Below are 22,551 nucleotides of genomic sequence, written 5' to 3' on the forward strand. Positions count from 1 at the left end.
AGGTTCACACAGGGGGTTTGCAGTTTATTGTTACATTGTAGCCAGGGGCCGGTCACTGGGTGTAGAGGCTGGCAGCAAAGACGATGTCCCTCCGTAACAGGGTGGCTGCCGTCTCCATCTTGGCACCTAGCACAGGTTCGCCCACCAGGCGGGCTGCCCCCCGAAGCGAGCGACACATCTCGGCCAGGCGTTGGATGCAGCGGACCACCAGGCCCTCAGGGGTCCCTGAGAGCCCTGCCAACTCAGAGAAGGGCTATGGGGGAAGCGGGGTGGGAAATGAATACGATGGACTCCGACAGCCTCTCCCTAGCTGGCTGTCCACAAAGGCCCCAAACCCCAGCTACTCACCATGCCCCGGGCCCACTCGTACACAACCTCAACCAGCCCGAAATTCAGCTCCCCAACAAATTCCTCCACAGTCTGGTTCAAACCACAGGCCGCCTGGACCTCACCAATCCGCTTGGCCACAGTCCGGACCCGTTCCACCCCCTGCAGACGGAGAGCAAAGGCTCTAAGCCCTGCCTTCCTGCTCCAGAAAGGAGGCCGGGATGAAAGGAGAAACCATTCCAGCTCTTAGGGACACTCAGAGGGCACCTGGGGAACATGTGGGCACGGACTGGGAATGCCATGGCCGAGGAAGGGAGGGGTCCTGGACGTCATCCCCATACCTGTTTGAGGGTGCTGGGGAGCTGATCACCAGGGTCCCCGGGGCTCTGGCAGACCAGGCCGGAGAGCAGGGCAGCGATCTCCTCAGGCCGCAGGGTGCTCAGTGCGTTGTCGAACATGAGCTCGGTGAGGAGCAGCTCGTGGCTGCTCATGGCACAAGCCACCCGCCCGGCCAGCTTCACTGTGCCTGCCTCGTCCACATACCCCAGGGTTCGCAGCACCTGCAAGGATGGTGGGTGTTGGGAGCCAGCAGACAGCTTCCCCGCCAGCCCACCAGCCCAGCCCTGCCCCCGCACCTCTACTCGCTGGTGGTACTCCGGGAGCAGCAGCAGCGACTGGTCCGACAGCAGGAAGCGCAGCCGCTCCATCTCCTTCTGGATCTGCATCCGCTCCCGCAGCTTCAGGTACTGCGAGGAGCCAAGGGCAAGGGCTCGTGAGGCTCCTCCCTGACCTCAGCAGGGGAGCTGAGGACCAGGACTGGGACGGGGGCGGCCAGTCTGCAGGGGATGAGAGGGAAAGCTGTCCCTTCCAGATGGGAAGCTCACATCCAGGGACCAACCTGGGCAGGGAAACGGGGACTGTGCACACACTGAGCCCCCCGGATCAGCTCCTCCAGCTTCCGGGCCCGGAGCCCCCCCTCGACCACAGACACATCCTTGAGTTGCAGGTCATTGACAGGGTCGAGGGTGGGGGGTCCTGTGGGGTGCGCCTGAGCCAGTCGTAGCAGTTCCTGGACAGCAGTGGTCACGGCCGCAGAGGGCGGATCCTTCCTGAGAATGGAGCTGGTCTTAGACCTGGGGTAGAGGCTTCTCTTCCTGTGGAACCCCCCTAGGACTGGGGGAGCCTCCCTGACCACACCTCCCCGCCACTCCCACGTGGTCCCTCCCCAGCATCTCTGACTTGAATTTTGGTTGCTGCCGCTTGCTGAAGTCCTCCAAGATCTTGTCCCCATTTAGCCGGAGCACCTTGGTGGTGATGGCGGCCACGTCTCCTGGCTGGAGCTTGGCCACAGTGTGGTCACAGGGCCCTGAGAAGAGGGGAGAGCAGGGTCAGACCGGGCACCTCAGCCATGCTGTTGGCAAGAGCCTGGGCATCCGTCCACTCTCACCCTCAGGCAGGAACAGCTTGAATCCCACGAGGTCGTCTGGGTAGGGCACATCTGGGGAGGCTGGCCCCCTCTCCCGTGGGTCCTCAGACACGGGCTTGTCACACAAGACCAGGGCTGTGAATACTCTGCTGGTGGAGTTCGAAGAGACCTAGAGGATGTGGGGAGGCCAGGACAGGGCAGTGTGAGAAGTGGACATCCAAGAAGAGACCAGATCCCCCAGTTCAGGCAGGGAGCATGGGGCAGCCATATAGACTGGTAACCAAGTCAAGCAATCAGAGCAGACTTCGGGGGCAGGGCCTGGGGAGAGGACAAGGAGACGAGCATGAAGTGGTGGGGATGGGAAGGAAAAGAGAGCTAGAGGGAAAAATGAGAGCACTGCTGAGTACAAATGGCTCCTCGCCAAGTGGGGAAGATGGGGATGGGGCTGGCTGCTCCCTCTGGCCTTGGAGTCCAGATTCCCACCGCCCTCACCTGAAGGATCACACCCAGTGCGTTGTGATGCTCCTGATTCTTCACAACCACCACCCTTCCCGCTGAGAGAGATTTCAGCCCATTCACAGACTCTATGATGCGGTGCTAAAGAGCAGGGACGAGAAGAAAGGGGATAAGAAGTGTCACAGAGATGCTGGGACGAGGTTCAGGTGTACCCAGAGCGTCCCAGTCTCTTCCTCCCCGTCCATCACCCCACCCCCAACACTCACAGGCGCTCACCTGGATCTGGCTCCGGGTCTCAGTCAGTTCCTCCCCCCAGCTGTAGTACTCAGGCAAGTCGACGAGCTGGCCAGTCACCTCGGGCTCTTCCAAAGCTCCCAACTTCTTGGTCAGTTCAGCCAGAGCCTGTTCATGGGCCTGGGAGAAGCCAGGGTGGGCGTGAAGCCAGAGTCTACGGGCCAGCTCTCTCCACTTTCACCCACTGGCTTCCAGAGGCCCACCTCGTCCTAGCCTGGCTTCCCTTGTCCCATATCCTGCAGGGCAACCTGGGCACACCCACTTCCTCACCTTGCTGTCCTTGCGAGATGGAAACTCTGAGAAGCTCCTCTTCATCATGTCCTCCACCCTGAGAGCATCCACCCGCAGCAAGTTGAGGATCATGGTGTACGTGAGGCGGAACTGGGACTGCAGCTGGGATGGCTTCCCCTGGGCCAGGCCAGAGACGCCAGTGAGGCTCGGGGTTTGGGGGGAGACCTGCTGCTCGGCTGTTCTACTCCAAGCAGCTGTAGTCCCAGCCCCACAACCTCGGGGCCCTAGACAAACTGCCTGCTCACCTCTGCACAACAAGGGAGCGAGACTAAATAAACAGACTCTCCAAGGTCCCACCTAGCTCCATATTCACAGTGAAAAGACTAGAGAAGACAAGATCCAGCCTCATCCTCAGATTGGCTCGCTCCTCCCCTGGCTTCTCCCAGACCAAAGGAAAGCAGAGAGAGAGGAGAGGGGAGGAGGGTGGGCACAGAGGATACAGCAGGTGCCCAGAGCTGGCCTCGAGGTGCCCCGGCTCACCATCATCATGCGGTGCAGGTCTGCCATCTCGGGCACGCGGCCCTTGCAGAGCAGGATGACCGTGCCTGTGGGGTCCAGGCCCCTCCGGCCCGCCCGGCCCGCCATCTGCACATACTCCCCAGGGAGTAGGTCCCGGAAGGTGGAGCCATCGTGCTTGCGCATGGAGTCAAATACCACTGTCCGGGCCGGCATATTTACACCCATGGCGAAGGTCTCCGTGGCAAACAAGACCTGAGATGGGGAGGGGAAGAGAGGATCAGCTAAGGGGCTAAACACAGCTGTGGCCCAGCCCTGGCCGAGCCCACCTCACTTTGTAGCCAAGGCTAAGACCACTATACATAGTCCCAGACGGTTAACTCATGAGACCTCAGGTGACTCTCAAGGCAAATCTACAGAGTAGGTACTATTGTTTTATTTAGCTACCTATTTCTTTCCTTTCGCCCCCACAGCCCACTCCCGTCTCCCCTCTGTCTATCTTTAATCTGTATCTTTTCATGTGAATGTGTTTTATAAAATATGTTTTTTGAGTGTGTAATACAGTTTGAAGTAAAGGCGACATATATCTCCTTCTGTTTTCTTCTCTTCCATGTAGTATTTTCAACATCCATCCGTGTTCCTGTGATTATATCTAATCCGTTGCCTCCAACCTGCCACAGAACACCTTGTGGAGTGCGTGGCATATAGCTGCCTACCTGCTCTCCCAGGGAAAGGGCCCCTGGTGCCACCAACGCCCTGCCACCAGACAAGAGCCCACAGAGGAAGAGCAGACGTGTTCCCTCACCGACCAGGGTGAGAACTTCATTGTGATTTGCACTCAGGAGCGGAATTTAGGGACAAAGAGTAGGCACAGACTTGTCTTTGCCTCAAGAGCACCAGGTACACTTCAGACTGGCCACACCTGTACAAGGGTTCCTGTAATCCTTTCATCTCCTACATCTCAGGCAACACGTGGCATTGCCTACTTTCCTAAATTTTACCAGTTTTAATTACTGTAAAGTCCTATCTTGTATTTCAGTTTGCATTTTTCTGATGACTAATGACCTCCATAAGTTTATTGGCTTTTTAGTTTTCTCTTCTGAATACTGCCTGTTCACACCTTGTGTGCATGTGTGTTAAGTCACTTCAGTCATGTCTGACTATAGCCTGCCAGGCTCCTCAGTCCATGGGATTCTCCGGGTAAGAATACTGGAGTGGGTTGCCATGCCCTCCTCCAAGGTATCTTCCCAACCCAGGGATGAAACATGTGTCTCTTGTGGCGCCTGCATTGCACACAGATTCTTTGCCGCTGAGCCACTGGGAAAGCCCCTATTCATACTTTATGTACCCCCATTTCAATATGTGAAACTTACAGTTCAGGGAGGTTAAGTAACTTGCCCAGGGTCACACAGTGAGTAAACAGTGGACCTCGATTTCCACTCAGGCAGTCTGGATCCAGAGCCCAAGTTCTCAGCTGATGCACTGTGCTGCCCACTCCCCTCCAAGAAGGTGATAAATGCTTTGGGGAGTCCCTCTCCCACCAGCACGAGCACCTTGACCAGGCCGCGGCTGAAGAGCATCTCCACAATCTCCTTGAGGATGGGCAGGATGCCGCTGTGGTGCACACCCAGGCCACGGTGCAGGAGCTCCGACATGTGCAGAACCTGTGGGGGCCGAGGCCCAGGGTCAGGGATGGGGCGGTGAACACCTGATCCCCACCGTCTCCAAATCCCCCTCCCCACCTGGGGCAGCTGGCGGTCAGAGCCGCGGAGACGGGCAAGGCAGCGCTGTAGGAAGAGGTGAATCTCACTCTTCTCTGAACTTGTTGTCAGGTCGAGGGAGGTGAGGCCCGAGGCCTGCTCGTCACAGCGGCCCCGGGAGAAGGTGAACACCACCACGGGCAGCTGTGCACGGGTGCGGAGGGAGGCCAGGAGGGACAGGTACACACCGCGGTCCTGAGGAGGCGGGGAGAAGGGAGTGGAGATGGAGTCCTTGAACAAATGGGGGCCAAAGTGGGGGGATGTGAAGCAGAGTCAAATCGGGCAGTGCTCAAAGCTCCACTCCAAACCCTGGGAGGACGAGGAAAGAAAGGACTCAGGAGAAAGAAGGGGTGACAGGTACAAAACCGGCCAGTTCTCACCTGGGCAGGCCCCCCCTGATGCGTGGGCTGCTTGGCCCCAAAGGTCTGGGCATGCTTGCTCATCCGCTCCTTCTTGGCCTCCACAGCCGCATAGTACCTGGAGCAGGGCAGGGCAGCCGTCAGTCACCCCCCATTGGGCCCAGCCCTGACTCTCCCCATATCCTAGGCTTACCCCTTTGTGTGGAAGGCGCCACGGGAGTCCAGCAACAGGAAGAGCTCCCCCTGGGTCTTGGGGCTGTTCCCCGTGAAGAGATAGTGCTCCAGGGGCACTGGGCGAGCGACAGTGCTGATCACGTAGATCTGGCGACGCTTCAGCCGTCTGAGCAGGGGATGGGGGGGATGAAAGAAGATCAGGGCTGGGAGCGCGGGAAGGAACCCACGTGCCCACCATCTTCCCCGCCCTGGCCTCGCCCTGGTTTTCTGGGAGCCAGATTGGAAGGCTGTCCCTGTCACCCCGTCTCTGAACATGCAAAGTGATCTCAGCCCAGGTGGGATCCCACAACCTCGCAGGCTGGGCGTGTCCCCCAGCCGCACCCCTTTCTCCTCCCCACCCCCAAGGTCTGACCACTCCCTCACTGGGACAGTCTACACCCCCACCTGAACTGAGGGATGCTACGGCACCCTTCACTCAAGCACCCCGGGACACGCGTCTTACCCAATCCAGTCAGCAAACTCAAGGGCATTGGGGACAGTAGCACTCAGAAGGATGATGGACACGTGGTCAGGCAGCATGATGAGTACCTCCTCCCACACGACCCCGCGCTGCACACAGGAAGGGAGGACAAGTCACCAGCAGCTTGGAGGGAGCTGCCCTTCTGCCCAGGGAAGTGGCACAAGGTTCCACGAGAAGGGACAAAGAAGGCAGTGAAGTTCCCAGGCCGTATGGAACACCGGACCTGCTGAACCTACCCCACAGGAGAGGACTGCCAAGACCTGGGGACCCTGTCCCCTTACCTCAGCATCATTGATATAGTGAACCTCATCAAAGATAACCCACTCCAGGTCCCGGATGACGTCCGAGCCACTGTACAGCATGGAGCTGGAGGAGAAAGGCCCCAGGCTGACTCCTCAGCAGCTCCTATCTCCACCCTCACCTCAGCCAGAGTGCTCTCCAAAGCGGCCTCACCTTCCTGACCAAAAACCCGCCCCATGCTGAATGCCCGCCTCTCACCGAAGGATCTCCGTTGTCATAATGAGGCACGAGGCTTCTGGGTGCAGCTGCACATCCCCGGTGAGCAGCCCCACGTCCCCAAACGTGTTTCGGAAGTCCCGGAACTTCTGGTTGCTCAGAGCCTTGATGGGCGAAGTATAGATGGTGCTGGGAGGAGGGCACGAAGTCAGCCAGGCCCTCCACACAGGCTCCTTGTCAGCACCTCCTCTCCCACCCTGACCCTTGCCAGCGGCACGCCGCAGAGCTGAGGCGCCCCCCCAAACCCCCACTTCTTTACCCAAACTCCCCTCACGTTCCCCTTCATGGAATTACTCTGGAAAAATCCCGTCCCCCAATCCCTTCCCCAACGAATGCTGATCATTTTTCTCTCCCCACATCCTGTTTCCCTCTGAAACCCTGCCTCAGTTTTTCCCTGAACCTGTCATCTAAAGGATGAGGCAGGGAGGTGGAGAAGAGAAGAGACACAGAAAGGACACAGGAGAGAACAGGGCTGGCGAGGGGCCTGTACCGCGTCATGTGTTTCTGGGCAAGCGCGATGGCATATTCAGCCACAACCGTCTTCCCCGCGGATGTGTGAGCCGCGACGAAGACTGAGTCGTGCCGCTCCAAGTGCAGGATGGCCTGTTTCTGAAACACATCTGGCTCAAAGGCCCACTGTGGGAGAGAGAAACAGATGGGAGCACAGAAGGGACAGGGGTCTTCCTGCCTCCACCTCATGGGGCCTCCAGGGAAGGGGAAGAAGGCCAAGACCTCCGTCCACTGAAGGCACCTGGCCTCCAGTGGGGAGAGGAGACAAGGGAGTGGGCTGGAGGAGGTGGGGGAGCACCTGAGGCCTGGGCCACGCTACCTGAAAGGCTGGCTGGGGAATGAGGCGGTAGAAATCACCAACAGGGGAGGTAACATCCACAGGAATGGCCCACTGCTCCTGAGGTGGGGGCTTGGGAGGTTCTGGGGGGGCTACAGTTGTGGCCGCTTCCTGGAGAAGGAGAGGGGTGTAGGCCTGATAAACATACAGCCAGAAAGCTCTCTGTTACCACCTCTCCCAGAAGACGCTCCAGTCTTCCCCGGGGAACCAACCAGGCCAGCCCACCCTGTCTGGGACAAGGCCTTTCTTTCCTGCCTCAACCACCCAGAACCACCAACCTTCAACACTAGGTCCTCCAAGCTGCTTGCTCGGGCCAGAGGAACACTGCCAGGAGAGGCTGAAACAGTGTCCTGTCTGGGCCCGCCAGGCTGTCCCACTGCCTCACTCTCATCCTCATCGCCCCCACCCAAATCCAAGGGCTCCAGCAGACGGCTGAGGCTGAGCAACCCGGCAGCTGGAGCTGAGTGACCTAGGAGCAAGGCAAAAATGGAGACCTGGTTGGATCCACCTCCGTTCTGAAGAAGAAGGGCACTGTCTCCCCTACAGCCCCATCTCAAAACTAAAACTCACCCTTTGGTGCGAAGTCCACGCCTTTCTTGAAGCCAGGTGGAAGAGTAAGGAGGTCTGGAGGACGGGGACAGAGAGAATCAGGGCTCTCACACACTTCTGTACAAGTCATACATTACATTAACCTGCAGGATGCTGTTCACAGCATACACGCTGTAGTTGAAGTTTTTTGTGACAGTCCTCCAACAGATGACAGTAAAGGTTGTTATGAAAGAGGTACCTTTTCCTAATTTGCTCAAGGGAACGGAAGAGGTAGCAAGGACCCAGTGACAGGACTTGGCCCCTCTTTCTCAGGCCCCAGGCACAGAGCCCTACCTCCCACGGTCCCTCCTGGCACCACCTCACCTTTCTCAAAGTCTATCTCCTCCTCAGCCTCCTCACGAGTGCTCAGATCTGTTATACTGGGCTCATCCATTCCACCTGGGGAGAGGTTGGATAAATAGGATTCATGGGGTGGGAGTGACATGAGAGGGGTGGAGACTAAGGGCTCCCTCCCCTCCCATCCCATTTCCACAAGCAACACCTGGCCAGAAAGGGTACTGTGTTGGATTCCCCCACAGGGACTGGGAGATGGGCGCTGGTGGCCGGCGAAGAGACAAGGAGGTTGTGGACGACAGGTTTGTATTCTCTAGCAGGACCTGAGGCAAGAGAACAGAGCGCCAGTGAGGCTGAATTTGCCTCTGACCCCACCTTCTCCTGACTCTGCTTCTGGTGGCCCACGACCACTTACCTCCTTGTAGCCTAGTATCTGGCCTGTGGTTGGGTGTCTTTGGGCCTGTAGGTCGGAGGGGACTGGGGCCCCCAGTGTGGCCAGGAGAGACCAAGGATCCATCTTCCTCTGCCATTCCCTGGACAGAAGCAAAGCAATGTTCAGGTCTTCTTTCTCCCCTGTCCCAGCTTCCTTCAGGGACCCACCTGCCAAGCCCAGGCCCTTCTAGACCCCTCACCGGGCTGAGTGCTCCACACCATGCAGAGGCAGCCAGGCTGGAGATGACAGAAACAACCGCTCTGCTTCCTGCTGCAGATCTGGGGCACAGGGAGGGAGGCCGTGGGGAAGCTGGAACAAAGGCACGAGGTAAGGGAAGAGAGTAAGACACAAAAGAGAAGGTGATGCGACTTGTATTTAAATCAGATATGATAGACGTCCCAGACTAGGACAATCAGGCTGAAGCACTATTTTCCAAAGGCTATTCTGTTTTACAGAACAAATGGTCTGCAACTGAATTACCTAGGGTTCTGATTAGTAATACAGATTTTGGATTTCTGAATCTATGGACCTAAGAACTAGTATTTTTCAAAAGCTCCCCCACCAATTGTGTGTGTGTGTGTCTGTGCGTGTGTGTGTGTGCGCACACTCAGTTGTGTTCGAACCCATGGACTGTGGCCCGCCAGGCTCTTTTGTCCATGGGATTTTCCACTAATCATGAGGCACACTGATATTTGAGAATCTCTAGTTTTAGGAAAAGGGGGTCCCAGGCCTAAAGATGAAGAGCCAGGTGTTCAAAGGGTAGCATCTCAGTCACCAAGAGCCCTGGTGCTTGGAGACAGAACAGGACTCCAGGGAGAAAACAGCAGTTTGAAAGAGCAGTTCTCAGAACTAAGGTTTCCCCGGGGCTCCCTGCTCTGTCTTCTTATGGGCTCTGACCCACTGCAGGTCCATTGGGTTGGAGTCTGTCCAGCACCAGTCTAGGCTCGGATGACAAGTATCCAGAGACAGGATAGCCGAGTCAGCTTAGATCCTACTGGGAGGACGATGAAGGAGGTTTTAAGCTCAACAGAGTCAAGGTTAGGGTGAAATGGCACTCACGGTGCTCTCTGGAGCCCCAGGCACATTCAGCAACTCCCAGCGCCCAGTGCATCCCAGCTCTACGGCCCGAAGGGGCAGGTCCAGGGGATCTGGGGGAGGTAGCACTACGGAGGAAAGGTCACAGGTCAGGGGTTAAGGGTCACTCGCTGTCTCCTCCGTCTTTCCACCCCCTCCCCCTCACCGAGTCGCTCCGTCTCCATCATCCTGGAGCCACAGCAGCTGCCGGGCAGCGGGGAAACGTAGGGAGGAGCTGGAACCGGCGGAAGTAGAAGCGACTTCCGGCACACCAGGGCCTGGGGGCGGGGACAAGAGCTACTTAGGGGCTGACCCAAACTGGTCGGAGGCCGGGCGGAAGTGTGTGCGGCGCGGGCCGCCTTGGTTACCGCGTTCTCCGCCCCTCGCTACGTCATCGCTCTGAGCCCGGGATCCGCTGCCCGCGCGGGCGCCGCCCGAGACCGTGGGGCCCCGGTTGCCGCCCCCTCAGGTAAGGCCTTCTCCTCAGCCTTCGCCCCCCTTTTTCCGAGCTCCTTCTGTCTTCTTGCCCCTTTCGTTGCTCTGAGAGCGCTGCGCGCGTTCCACTGCTTCCTCTGCTTTTCGGACCCCGCAATTCCATACTAACTCCAGCGAGATAGGGGGGTCTGGTGCCATCGTCTTGGCGACGGAGCGGGTATTTATCCCTTCCTGGGCCACATGGTGCCCCAAGGCGCTGGTATCCGTGATTCCTGAAGACAGAAGGGAATGCTGGTTGATCCCGACGAGCTGGGGTTTGGACGGCAGCCTGGTTTAAGCAAGGGGTAGGGAGAGGCAAAAGATAGGAGTAGGCAGGCCTGAAGGGGTGGGATCGGGATCAGTGTGGACGGCGTGTGAACTCTGGGCGGTGACAGTGGAGAAAGATGTCTTGGGCCCTGCCCCCGAACCAGGAGCCACCATGTTGGTGATACCCCCCGGACTGAGCGAGGAGGAGGAGGCTCTGCAGAAGAAATTCAACAAACTCAAGAAAAAGGTGAGGGAGTGTGTGTGGGCATGGCCCAAACTTTCAAAGACTCTACACTGAGAACACCTGGGGTGAGTGTGAGGGGATGGGGGGTGGGGATTCCTCTAGCTTATACCTGGAGGCCTGTCATCTCTCAGTGTCACTTCAGAGATGGACTCCCCCAAGTGTGTACTTGCTTTTCTCTCTTTCCTGTGTGGTCTGCCATGGAGTTGTCTTCCTTTCCCATGGCTTTTAGTACCATCTTAAGAACTGGTGATCCCAAGCTTGGGTTTTCCAATGCCGTCTAGTGTCTTACTGATAACAACTGAAGCTGTTGTCTTGTCTGTACTAAACTTGGTCTTCCAAATAGGACTGTCTGCATTCACTTCTTCAATTTGTTTGAGATGAATATCTCATCTCTGTCTCCTGCACCATTTGTGTAGCCAAACGTTTGCCAAGTCTTCATTTTTCTTTTAAAGTAATTTCTGTTTTCTTTTTCCTATGTATTTCCTAGATCAGGTCTTTGCTGATGCTCACTTTGACTGTTATAATGGATTCTCAACAAGTTTCTTTTCTTGGACAGACTTTTTCACTCCTGTTAAAACGGTGCATTGAAAACACTAAACACTGCCCTTCTTTTTTCAAAACACAGTGGTTTCACATTGCCTATAAAAAGCTTTAATCTGACCTTTCTTCCTATAGAACTATTCCTTGGTCCCAAAGCATGCATTCTCAAAACCTTCTTATCTCTGCATCTCTGCCACCCTGTTTTCTTTGTCTAAAATGCCTTTTCCTCTCAGCCTGCGTTATGTAGATCCTACTCAGGGCCCGGTTTATAACCATCTGCATCAGAAAAATCTTACTTGCTTTCAGCTCCAGTCTGCACAGTCTTGACAGTTCAGTCTGGTCATCTTCTTTCTCAGCCTCTGATGAGCTCAAGAGGAGGATCTGTGTCTCTTTCTTTTGCAAATCTCTGTTTCAAAGCATTGGTGTGTTCTTATTAAACATGTAGGGGTGGATGGATGAAGCCCCTAAGAAGGCATGGAGGCTTATACTAAACTGCAATGTATATCCGGGGACCATGGTCTGTGGTTGAGTTCCTTGTTTTCAACTTGAAAAATATGAGACTCTGCAAAGCCTCTGGATACTATGGTTTAGAGAGAGTAGGTATGGCTGGCGTATGTGATCTGAGAGACTATATGTGAGAGGCAAGACAGCTGCAGTGTACCACCCCAGGGGCACCATTTGCATTATTTTCTCTCAGAAAGGTATCCCCGGAGTGATGCACCCAAGGGCCTTGGGAGACCTGGCCAGGGATTGGCCCTCATCAGTCCCTCTCTTCTCACTCTTGTTCCCAGAAAAAGGCATTGCTGGCTCTGAAGAAGCAAAGTAGCAGCAGTACAGCCAGCCAAGGCGGTGTCAAACGCTGTGAGTGACGGGGGAGGCGGGGATAGGCTGGAAGTAAGCACACCGGCTGACCTCTGGCCAACATAATAAACCTCTTTCCCTTGCCACTTCAGCACTGTCAGAGCAGCCTGTGGTGGACACAGCCACGGCAACAGAGCAGGCCAAGCAGCTGGTGAAGTCAGGAGCCATCAGTGCCATCAAGGCTGAGACCAAGAACTCAGGCTTCAAGCGTTCTCGGACCCTAGAGGGGAAGTTAAAGGTGAGCACAGGCAGAAAGATTGTTCAAGGGATCCTTCACGTCAGAGGGCATCCTTCCAAGTTGGAATGAAGGTAGGTGTAGGGGGAAAGTAATGCCAGTTCAGTCATGGACAAGTTGCTGTGCCATTCTGAGCTTCAGGCTTCTTATCTATAAAATGAAGAAACTAGATGCCTCCCAGCTTCTCCTCCGTTTTATGTATTCTGTGACTCTCATCCATCATATAATGGATCTGTTGGATTGTGTTCTCTAAGGAGTTGAAAAGGCTGAGAAGATCATCAGGTTTAGGATGTTTTTAGTAAACTAAATGTTTCAAGTGTGTATTAAGTCTTTTATGTAAAATAACACGTAGTCAACTGAGAAACAAACAAACAAACAAAGATAGGCCGGGGGAGCCAAGAGGAGGGCGAGTGAAGAGGAGCCCCCCGCCCCCGATAGGCGGCCTCCTGCTCCCCCACTGAGGTAGGTCTCTCCCACCTTCCCAGGACCCTGAGAAGGGGCCGGTCCCCACTTTCCAACCGTTCCAGAGGAGCGTATCTGCTGACGACGACCTGCAGGAGGTAATGGTTTCCAGTTTTCTGTCTCTGAGGAGCAGGCGATTGAGAAAAATGAGAAACCCACATATTGGAGGCCATATGCCAGCCACTCAGACTCGTCTTAACTGTTCTTGGTCTCTTTCAGTCGTCCAGACGTCCACAGAGGAAATCTTTGTATGAGAGGTTAGAGAAAGATCGGGGTCCCAGTTGGTGGGGTTTGGGGGGCACGAGAGGCTTGCCCGGGTCCTTAGGAGGTTTGGAACTGAAGTGGGAAGAGCTGGGGCTGCAGAGGGGGTGTTGAGTCTGCGAGGGATCCAGGAAGATGAGGTATAAGCCCCCTTTGATCCTCATTGTCTGCTGCTCGCCAGCTTTGTATCTTCCAGTGATCGGCTTCGGGAACTGGGGCCAGATGGGGAAGAGGCAGAGGGCCCAGGAGCTGGCGATGGCCCCCCTCGAAGCTTCGACTGGGGCTACGAAGAACGTGGTGGTGCCCGTTCCTCAGCCTCCCCTCCCCGAAGCCGCAGCCGGGACCGCAGTCGTGAGCGGAACCGAGATAGAGACCGAGATCGGGATCGAGAGCGAGACCGGGAGCGGGACCGAGACCGTGATCGAGACCGGGAGCGGGACCGAGACAGGGACCGAGATCGAGACCGGGACAGGGAGCGCGACCGAGAGGGCCCTTTCCGCAGTGAGTGATCTTGGCTACTGGGAAGTGACTTCAGATACTGTGTGGGTGCGTCCTACTAAAGGGTACTCTAAAGTGGAGGGTGAGCTAGGCCTATGTCTCATGACTGGATTCCTGTGTTCCATAGGGTCAGACTCGTTCCCTGAACGCCGGGCCCCTCGGAAGGGAAACACTCTGTATGTGTATGGCGAAGACATGACGCCCACCCTCCTCCGTGGGGCCTTCTCTCCCTTTGGAAACATCATTGACCTCTCCATGGACCCACCCAGAAAGTAAGGACCACGGTGGGTTGTCCTAGGAGGACCTGGGGTGTGAGACCTGAGGGAGGAAGCTAGCCTGTCTCCACAGCCTGTAACACTGGGTTTGCCTGGGTCCTGAGGAGCCCGTAGGCCCTCTACTGACCCTGTGTTTTCTCATCCCAGCTGTGCCTTCGTCACCTATGAAAAGATGGAGTCAGCAGATCAGGCCGTTGCTGAGGTTGGGACTTCCCAGATCTGTTCTTCCCATCCCTCCTGACATCCTCATTTTTCCTCTGTAAAATACTGGGAGCCAGGAGGAAATCATTTCCTCTTGACAAAGAAAGTATTTCCCTATTCATGCAGGAAACCTTATATTCTCAAGTCCCTACTTAGTCTATTCTTAGGATGACAGCTCCTAGAAACCCTCCTTTGGTTTGTCTGTAATGTTTGCCCCCATCCTCTGCCCGCTCCCCTCTTCTGCCCCAGCTCAACGGGACCCAAGTGGAGTCTGTACAGCTCAAAGTCAGCATTGCCCGAAAACAGCCCATGCTGGATGCCGCCACGGGCAAGTCTGTCTGGGGCTCCCTGGGTAAGAAGGGGATTCTTCCTTTCTCATGTCTGTTGCCCACAGCTCACCCTGTTTTGTTCTTCTGCCTGTCCCTGGGTCCCCTAGAGGGGCTAGAGACCTGGTTTTGTGTGGCAACTATGGGGATTAGAAGGAGAATCCTCAGGCCTTCTATCAGTTAGAAGCAGGAGGAGACAAAAGTATTGGAAACAATTTCCAAGGCGTTGATTGGAACAAGGAAGAAAGTGGGAGTGAGTCAGGTTGGCGAAGAAGGTGAGCACCTCATGCGGCCTTACTCATTTTGAGATGGAATATAGTTGGTTTTATAAAATAGGCCTTTGAAGTTAGGAATCAGAAACGCAGGTGTTCAGTAACGACTGAAAATGTAGACTGGAGTCACCTGTATCATAGGGCTGCTGCGAAACGACACGATAGTGTTGCAGGGGAGACTGAATGCAGAGGAGCAATGAGCCAGTACCGGACGTAAGGAATAAACAGTCAGGAGCTATGGGAGGAAGCTGGGCTGTGTTCCTTATGCCCCATACGGCCCCAGCCCTCCTGACATGTTAGGCTGAAGTTGAGTGTGCAACGTCGGAGACAAAGGAGAGGTCAGAGAGCTGGGAGCAGGACCCGAGGGGCCTGGATCGTTGCAGCCGAAGGATAGAGGCTTTGAGAAAGTGGAAGTGATCCACGGCATTGAGATGAAAGCTCCAAGACAATGGGGGCTTGCATGGGGGTTCCCTCTAGCCCCAGAGTGGCAGGAATGGAATCCTTGGGAATGGGGCGTAGGGAGGAAAGAGGAAGGGGAAGGGACAGCTCCAGGGAGAATGCTTAGGGCCAGAGTTACACTGGAATGAATTCTCCTGATGGAATGAATAACCCGTTTCACCCGAAGTAGGTTTCCATGTAAAGCAGTAGGCACAGGGAGTTCGGAGCCAGAGTAACCCGTTATACTAAAGAAGGAACCAGGAAGGACCAGCATGTTAGCAAAGGTCTATAGAGATTTTCTAATTTTTGGTGTACTGACTGGAAGTAGGCGGTTAACATTATTCACATGTGTCAAGAATAACATTTGGGTTATTTCTGAGGACAAAACACTCATTACAGTGTTTGCGTGTGCCATGATAACTGCCCACTCTTTACTGGGGCCATGGATTGGTAGCCAGAGGCCTAAGGGGGCTAAAGGTAGAGAAGCCATCCTGGCCACCAGAGGGCAGCATGGAAACTGGGCATCCAAAGGCCAGAGGCTAGAGTTGAGGTGGCCAAACTCTGGGCCTCAGGTCTGGTCGGTGCTCTCCCTCAGACTTTAACGGAACTTCTCCTCCCTCCACAGCTGTCCAGAATAGCCCTAAGGGCTGCCACCGGGACAAGAGGACTCAGATTGTCTACAGCGACGATGTCTACAAGGAAAACCTTGTGGACGGCTTCTAGGGAATGGAGCTGGATTCCGTGTGCCTCGTCTGCCCCAACGCTGGTCTCAGTAAAACACTGAGGTGGAAGCTCACCCATCTCCCTCAGCCTCTGGTTTTTCAGCACTTGGGATTGGGGTTGAGCCTTTAAAAACGGCTGTTAGATGTGATCTCAGTTGTAACCACATGGCTAGTGCACGCTCCCCACTCCTTTACCCCAAAAGGATCTTGAACACAGGTGTTGTCGCAGCTGTTTTAATTTGGTCTCATGCCCCTTTCCAGCAGGAAACCCCTTATAGAAAACCCAGATCCTCATTTTGGAGTTTTTCCTTGAGCCAGGGCAGCACCTGGTAGAGGTTGATGTGAAAGTCTCGAGCATAACCAGGTACTTGCTGTGGCCGCTTGCAAACATCCACGACGCCCCAGCTGATCACGCCAACCTGGAGAGAGCGAGGGGTTGCCAAGAATCATTTAGTAGAACTCCTTAATCCCAGGAAGCACAGCTACTGCCAGTTGCATCTGAAGTGACCTGACCTGGGAGGACTAGGGACCCAGTTCAGTTCTGTCCCCTGGCACACAGACCAGACACATGGCCCTGAATTGGCCAGTTCAAGGAAGAGTCTGAAGGTGAGGCAGGCTCTGCCCCACCCCCCACCTCTTTTCAGCCACATGCAGTGAGCTTTCCTGTTTTGGGGCCCACGCTGACCACTCAGCATCTCTCCAGAGAAAGGAAAGAGAAGACTCACTTGAATGAAGCGACTCCTCTTGTGAATAATCAGGGGGCCACCAGAATCACCTGCAGGGAAGGAGATGCTGTAGGAAAAGACTTAGGCCTCAGAACTCACATCACAACCAAAGAGCCTTCTCTCACCTTTGCAAGTGTTGGGGTCAGCGTAGGGATCCACACCTCCAGTGCAGAGGAACCTGGGGGTGACTACCTCAGAGACGTCCTTGACTTTTTCATAACCTGGGGCGCGTAGAGCATCTCTCTCACAGCTGGCTTTCTGTAGGTGAGATAGGGAAGTGTGGAGAGAGGTGTGAGGAACAAAGCTTGCTTAGGAAGGACTGGGGCCTAAAGGACCTCAGGATCCCACATTCCTCACCTTGTCCCCATTCTTGATGTAGACTGCCTTCCGAGTCAGGGTCTTCTTAGACTCAGACACAAACAGAGCTTCAATGTCCTTTGCAGGGAGTAGCTCTTGCACTTTACAGATGGATAGACTGGGTCATTGCAGCACTCTCCCTCCCCTCCCCGCCTCGTGCTTGTCATCGAGTGGCCCTCCACTCCTTCCCGTGAGCTGGCGGCTGGGCAGGGCATGACCTGCTCTCCCTCCCCCTCATCCCTTCCTTGTCTCAAAACTTCACCCTTAACAAGCTGCTCTCCCTGAATGTCTCTTACTCTGTTGCTGGCATGTGGTTGACCTTGGAAGCCTCAAGGCTTGAATCGATCCCTCAGTGCAGGGGAGACAAATGGGCCTGTTGAGGAGAGATGGGGAAATTCAAGGATCGTGAACCCTGGGCCTGCTACTGTCTCAGTTCTGCCTCTCCCAGCCTTTTCTCTCAGAATCCAGATGGCTCACCTGATGGTGGTCTCATACTTGAGCTTTTCCTTGAGCCTGACGAGGGCCACGTCATAGTCATAAAACTCAGGAATGCCTTTTGCTTTTTTTGCATTGAGGTCGTACTTCGGATGAAATAGGATTTCTTTTACCTCCCACTCCTTCCTCTGTCCTCCTGAAGTACAAGAAGGGGTTCCTCTAGACCACTGAAATCTGTGTAGGCAGCCTCCTGCCTGCATGTCATCCCTAACCCAAATCTTCCCCATCCCTAACTTGTCCAGCATGCAAGGGAAGGGCTGCGATGAGGACAGGTGGAAAGTGGGCCCTGGAGGCAGTGTGGCCCAGAGGGCACCGCAGAAGCTCAGAATTGATGGGTTGCATCCTTACCCAGGCTGACCTTGATTGAGTGTTTCTCATCATCCACAGTGAAACAGTGTGCAGCCGTCAGCACAAAGTACTCAGACACAATAGCACCCATACAGCTCTCATGCCCCTTTGAAGGGCGCTGGGGACAGCAGCAGAGGGAAAGCTCAGCTTTCACAAATCTCACAATCTGATCAAGAGTGCCTTGCCCTTCCTCCGACCTTCATTTCACCCTGACCTCCCTTCCTCTAAGTTCCCACCACCAGGACACTGCACTTACAGTGACCGAGATCTTGGCCTGCCACGGTTGCTTGTGGTAGGCAGTACCATCCTTGTGCTCCCAAACCATGCCACAGAGACCCAGTGTCCGGCTTTCATCTGACAAGAAAGGAGATTGTGCTAAAAGCTGGGACAGTTCATTTCCAAATGGCAGCTGTCTTGCGGAGGGAGGCCAGTGTGTCTGTGGGGAGCAGATGCCCAAAAGAGGGAAGGGAAGGCAAGGAACCACTGGAATCATGGGACTAAGCTCAGAGACCTGGGCATTTTCAGGCCCAACTCCTGCTAACTTGCCATTTCTTGACCTCTTTTGGCCCCAGCTTCCATATCTGTAAAAGGAGGGACTTGAGAAAGGTCTCGGCATCATTTCAGAACTCATGATTCTGAGATCAGGGAGTGGAAAGTACCAGGAAGCAAGAATAGTGACCTGGAGGTAGAGGAGGAAAGAAAGGGCTTCCAGACTTTCCAGGGCTTTAGGAGGAGTGGAAGAATGAGTGACCTTGAGGGGTCTGGGGAGAGCTGAGTTTCCTGACCATCTCCTTATAGCCTTCCATAGCTTCCTACCAAGCATTTGGACGAAAACATCCTCCAGGTTTTCCATGCCTTGGAGTTTGAACACGTGTTTCTCTTTATCCTTCTTGGAAGCCAAAGCATTGATGTTCTCTTGGTTCACTAGAGGTCCAACCCCGAACACATAGATATCTGAGAGAGAAAAAACAGAGTGAGAGTCTTGGCCCTGGCGCAGGCAAGAAGCTAGTAAAGTGGGGTGCTGGGTCCTAGGCAGTAAAACTCACCCAGATAATCCTCCCTGGGGTTTTTGCGATTTCTACCAATGTCTAGCAAGTACCGAATATCGTGAATGACAGTGACTGGATCCCCACCCATGTTGTGCAAACCTGCAGGAGAGACGGACAGTGAGGGTGGGGAGACATGAAGGAAGAGGGTCCAGGAAGACAAAGAGGCTGGAAGGAATGACATACAGGGCTGAGTGAGCAGGTTGGAGAGGAGATCATGAGTGAGAGATCACGGAGTGGAGGGTCCCTCCTTGTAAAGGCACAAGGAAGAGCAGCACGCCATCCCCCACCACAAGTCCAGTGTTACATGTGGACTTGGGGCCACGGGCTGGTTTGAGAGGGTGGGGAGTCAGGCAGGAGAAAAGCCCCTCTTACCGTCAGTCATGATGATGATGACGTGGCGCGTGCGGTTCCAGGTCTCTTTGAACTGGTTTACTTCCCTGCTCATCATGTTGTACACTTCCAGGAGAGCCCTCTTGGTATTGGTCCCTGCCTTCAACTTGTGATCTGGAAACAGGGAAGGTGTCGTCACCTCGCCTGGTCTCCCAACCCGTCCTTGACCCCAGGGGTCCAGCGGCAACTGGGTTCCCACATCTGTCAACTTGAGTTGTCACCCCATTGTCTTTTCTTTGACAATAAAGTGCCCCTCTCAGTTCCAAAGGGTTCCCACCAAACCCCATTTTCCAATGACCCTGCTGTCCAACCGTGGATTAAAAAGTAGTCCTCCCTGCCCCACCACATGGTCTCACTACACCCTCCCCACGACACTCCTGAAACTTCAGACCTCTCTGACCCCAAAGTGAACCTTGCACCCTTCCCTGACTTCTGACCTGCGTAGTTGATTTGGTTGAGCTGGTCTGTGACCCAGTCTGCTTCGCTGCTCTTTGGGTCGGACACTCTGATCAAAACTTTGGGTTCTGTGGCATATGTCACTAGACCATATTTTGGCTTCACCCCATAGCTTGCCACCTGTGGGCGAGGGGAGCAATAGGTCACAGCATCAAAAGAGGAATATACGGTTGGGAGAATTCAGCAGCTGGGCTGAGACAGATAGGAAAGTCCTTAGTAAGAGACTCAAGAACTGACTCATCACCCTGAGGTCATGGAGGAGTCCAGGTTAAAGGTCAAGTAAAAGGAAAGAAGGACACAATAGGACCTGGAGATTTTCTGGGACCCTGTGGCTCCAAGGGGCTGGGAGTATTTGGGAACTAGTCCTGGCAGGGCAGTGAGGTCCTTTCAAGGTTCCCACCTTCAAGGGGAGGGGGCCCCACCTTCTCGATGAAATCTCTGAGACAATTCTTGGCCCCTGTGAAGTTGTGGGCCCCCACGCTGTCTGATCCATCCAATACCAGGTAGATGTTCATGGAGCCTGAGGGGTCCAGGACAATCTTTCTCTTCTGTTGTTCCCCTGGATGTCACCAGAGAGGCTCAGGCTCCAGAACAAAGAGGTCTCCTGCCCCTTCTCCACCCCATGCCCAACTCCCTGCCCCGCCTCCCCTCTCTGCCTTCAAACCTGGGCTATGTCCATCCTCGGCATCAACTCCTTCTATGGTCTCTGTCAGGGAAGACAGGAAAGCTTCGGCCACCTCTGCAGGAGTGTCGTACATAAAGGAGTCTGGGAGAGATCAGAGAGCAGGTCAAATGTCTGGGAGGGTCAGGGACACTGACACGAGATGGTGGGCTTCAGGGGCGGGAAGGGCTTAGAAGTTCTTCAGGGAGATTTAGAGAAGGGAGGAAGGAGCTGGATGGTGGCAGTGAGAGAAGGCAGTGCGCTCCTGAGGGGATGTGCAGATGGGAGAGCAGGGTCTGACTTGAGGGTACAGATAAGGGTCACCTTGGCAGGAAGGCTCCGTTCCACTCCAAGAGCCACCTTCCAGGCATGTTCGCTGCTCAGAACCACGTAGAGTGAGCCCCCGGTTGCAGTAGTAGGTGACACGGTCTTCAAGGCGGTACTGGCTGCCCACCTTCCTCGTGCCAAGGGGGATGCCCGGGTTGGGGCAGTACGTCGCTGCAGAAGTGTAAGACACACTGGTGAGGGCCAAAGCCTGGGGCCCAAAGGGCAAGGCAGAGAACCGAGAGCTGTGGCACTGGTTCCTCAGGCTGCGGGTGGTCAGGGAGAAGGAGCTGTTGTGGACAGGGGGGACGGTTCTCACCTCCATCATCACAGATGGCCGTTTCCCCATCCCACCGACCATTCCCTTGGCAGGTGCGATTGGCAGAGCCCCGAAGAGTGTAGCCATCATAGCAGCGGAAAGAGATCTCATCGCTCAAATTGTAGTAGGCAGCCCGGGGCCAGTACTCCCCATTCTCAAAATCCTGTGGTCTGGGACAGCGAATTGCTTTGGGGGCAAGGGGGTGGAGACCAAGTAGAAGTTACTGGAAGGGAAGGGCTGCCCTTTAGGATAACCCTTCTGGTCTCAGGGACCCTGTCACTGAGAAATACCACTTCTGGGCCTCACAGAATAGCTACTACCTTCAACCCCTGGAGGAACCTCCACCCATAAGGAGTACTGCTGCTCCCCGCTCCCCATTTCTAAGTGTTCTTTGAACTACCGGGACTGCTTGACACAGGGTAAATGCTTAGTAAAGTCTAGCTCCCCTTCCTTCTCTCTCCATCCCACCTCCAACCCTCGCTCAGCTCTGACCCGTGCTCAGCCCAACTTGTCAGCCTGCCTGGTCTCCACTCAAGCCTAGACTTATCCAAGTCTGGACCTTGGCTGCCACCTGCTCCGTCCCACAGCCAGCCCATGCCCATCCTCACTGCCCTCCAACCTTTGCATTCAGCCCTCTTGACAATCTTTCTGTCTTGAGTCTGCAGGGTGCTCCAGGACCCTGTGGATCTGCAGGTGCGAATCTGCGTGGGGTATGGGTAGAAGCCAGAAGGACACAAGTACTCCAGCACCTGGCCCGCCTTGAGAAGCCGGAAGGAGCCACCTTTGATCTCTACTCCCTCCAGAGAGCAGGGGCTTTGGGGCCCAGCCTCAGGCAATGGCGTCATGCCCACACCTAAAGAGAAAAGTTGGTGAGGCCCAGCCTCACAAGGCCGAGGACGGATCGTGGGGGAAGCAGGAGTGGAGGGAGGGGGGCTGTGATCTCACTTACCTCCACACAAGAGGCCCAGGATCAAGGGTACCAGGCAGAGTCGGGGGTTGTGACCAATCCCCATGGTGACCCGGGGCTGGGGGGCAGGAGGGCCTCTCCTGGCTTCTGCTGCAAGTCTGCTTGGCTTGATGGCCAAGCTGAAACTTTAGACCTGAGCCTAGTCACACTCCCTTCCCCTGCCCCCCACAACCTCCAGCCTTTTATGCAATCCTGTTCTGGCACCTGCTGTTCACCCCACCCTCCCTACCCACATCACTTTCCGGAATGTCCAAGCGGGGAGGGCCCCACTGAGCTGCCAATCAAGGAAACAGAAACTGCAAAAACTCCACCTTTGGCTCCCCAAGGTCCAGGACTCAGCCAGTCAACACCTCCTCTCCGCCCCTGGTCCTGTCCAACAAGCCCAGACCTCCCCTTGGGGACTAGATATAAGATCCACACTGCGCGCCGCCCCCCCCTACCCCCTGCTGCTGACTCTGTTAAGGAACAGAGTTCAGCCACTGTTTGTCCAGCAAGGTCTCTGACCTGCCTTCTTGGCGGTTCCTGGAATTATTCTGGCCTTTTTCTCCCCTCCCAGGCCAGCCCCTAGG

At 55.2% G+C, this 22,551-nt stretch overlaps 3 protein-coding genes across 3 annotated transcripts; 1 reads left to right on the forward strand and 2 right to left on the reverse strand.

The window, feature by feature from the left end:
• Nucleotides 1–3: 3 nt before the first annotated feature.
• SKIC2 (SKI2 subunit of superkiller complex) lies at nt 4–10,061 on the reverse strand. The gene is made up of 28 exons (XM_003587695.6): nt 9,982–10,061; nt 9,801–9,904; nt 8,941–9,050; nt 8,724–8,841; nt 8,517–8,631; nt 8,339–8,413; nt 7,997–8,050; nt 7,705–7,895; nt 7,409–7,537; nt 7,070–7,215; nt 6,562–6,708; nt 6,345–6,429; nt 6,046–6,152; nt 5,563–5,709; nt 5,391–5,487; nt 4,993–5,205; nt 4,804–4,914; nt 3,275–3,505; nt 2,774–2,911; nt 2,486–2,623; nt 2,246–2,350; nt 1,775–1,922; nt 1,567–1,693; nt 1,226–1,436; nt 963–1,073; nt 669–887; nt 349–489; nt 4–253 (listed from the first exon to the last, which is right to left on the reverse strand). The coding sequence occupies exons 1-28, from the start codon at nt 10,001–10,003 to the stop codon at nt 53–55; spliced, it is 3,741 nt and encodes a 1,246-aa protein (XP_003587743.1). The 5' UTR covers nt 10,004–10,061; the 3' UTR covers nt 4–52.
• A 161-nt stretch (nt 10,062–10,222) lies between these two features.
• Nucleotides 10,223–15,965, forward strand: NELFE (negative elongation factor complex member E). The gene is made up of 11 exons (NM_001076204.2): nt 10,223–10,284; nt 10,721–10,803; nt 12,132–12,201; nt 12,294–12,439; nt 12,922–12,996; nt 13,118–13,155; nt 13,341–13,660; nt 13,785–13,929; nt 14,080–14,134; nt 14,383–14,485; nt 15,795–15,965. The coding sequence occupies exons 2-11, from the start codon at nt 10,729–10,731 to the stop codon at nt 15,890–15,892; spliced, it is 1,125 nt and encodes a 374-aa protein (NP_001069672.1). The 5' UTR covers nt 10,223–10,284; nt 10,721–10,728; the 3' UTR covers nt 15,893–15,965.
• Nucleotides 15,966–16,111: 146 nt separating this feature from the next.
• Nucleotides 16,112–22,138, reverse strand: CFB (complement factor B). The gene is given in 18 exon segments (NM_001040526.1): nt 16,112–16,310; nt 16,617–16,666; nt 16,742–16,874; nt 16,974–17,074; nt 17,270–17,346; nt 17,451–17,604; nt 17,817–17,934; nt 18,073–18,170; nt 18,633–18,770; nt 18,863–18,964; nt 19,238–19,369; nt 19,693–19,831; nt 20,134–20,270; nt 20,376–20,477; nt 20,697–20,870; nt 21,016–21,201; nt 21,635–21,868; nt 21,965–22,138. Coding segments are annotated over 18 exon segments (2,286 nt in total). The 5' UTR covers nt 22,029–22,138; the 3' UTR covers nt 16,112–16,163.
• Nucleotides 22,139–22,551: the final 413 nt, after the last annotated feature.

This window comes from Bos taurus, chromosome 23 (genome assembly GCF_002263795.3).
Source record: "Bos taurus isolate L1 Dominette 01449 registration number 42190680 breed Hereford chromosome 23, ARS-UCD2.0, whole genome shotgun sequence".
NCBI classification, from domain to species: Eukaryota; Metazoa; Chordata; class Mammalia; order Artiodactyla; family Bovidae; genus Bos; species Bos taurus.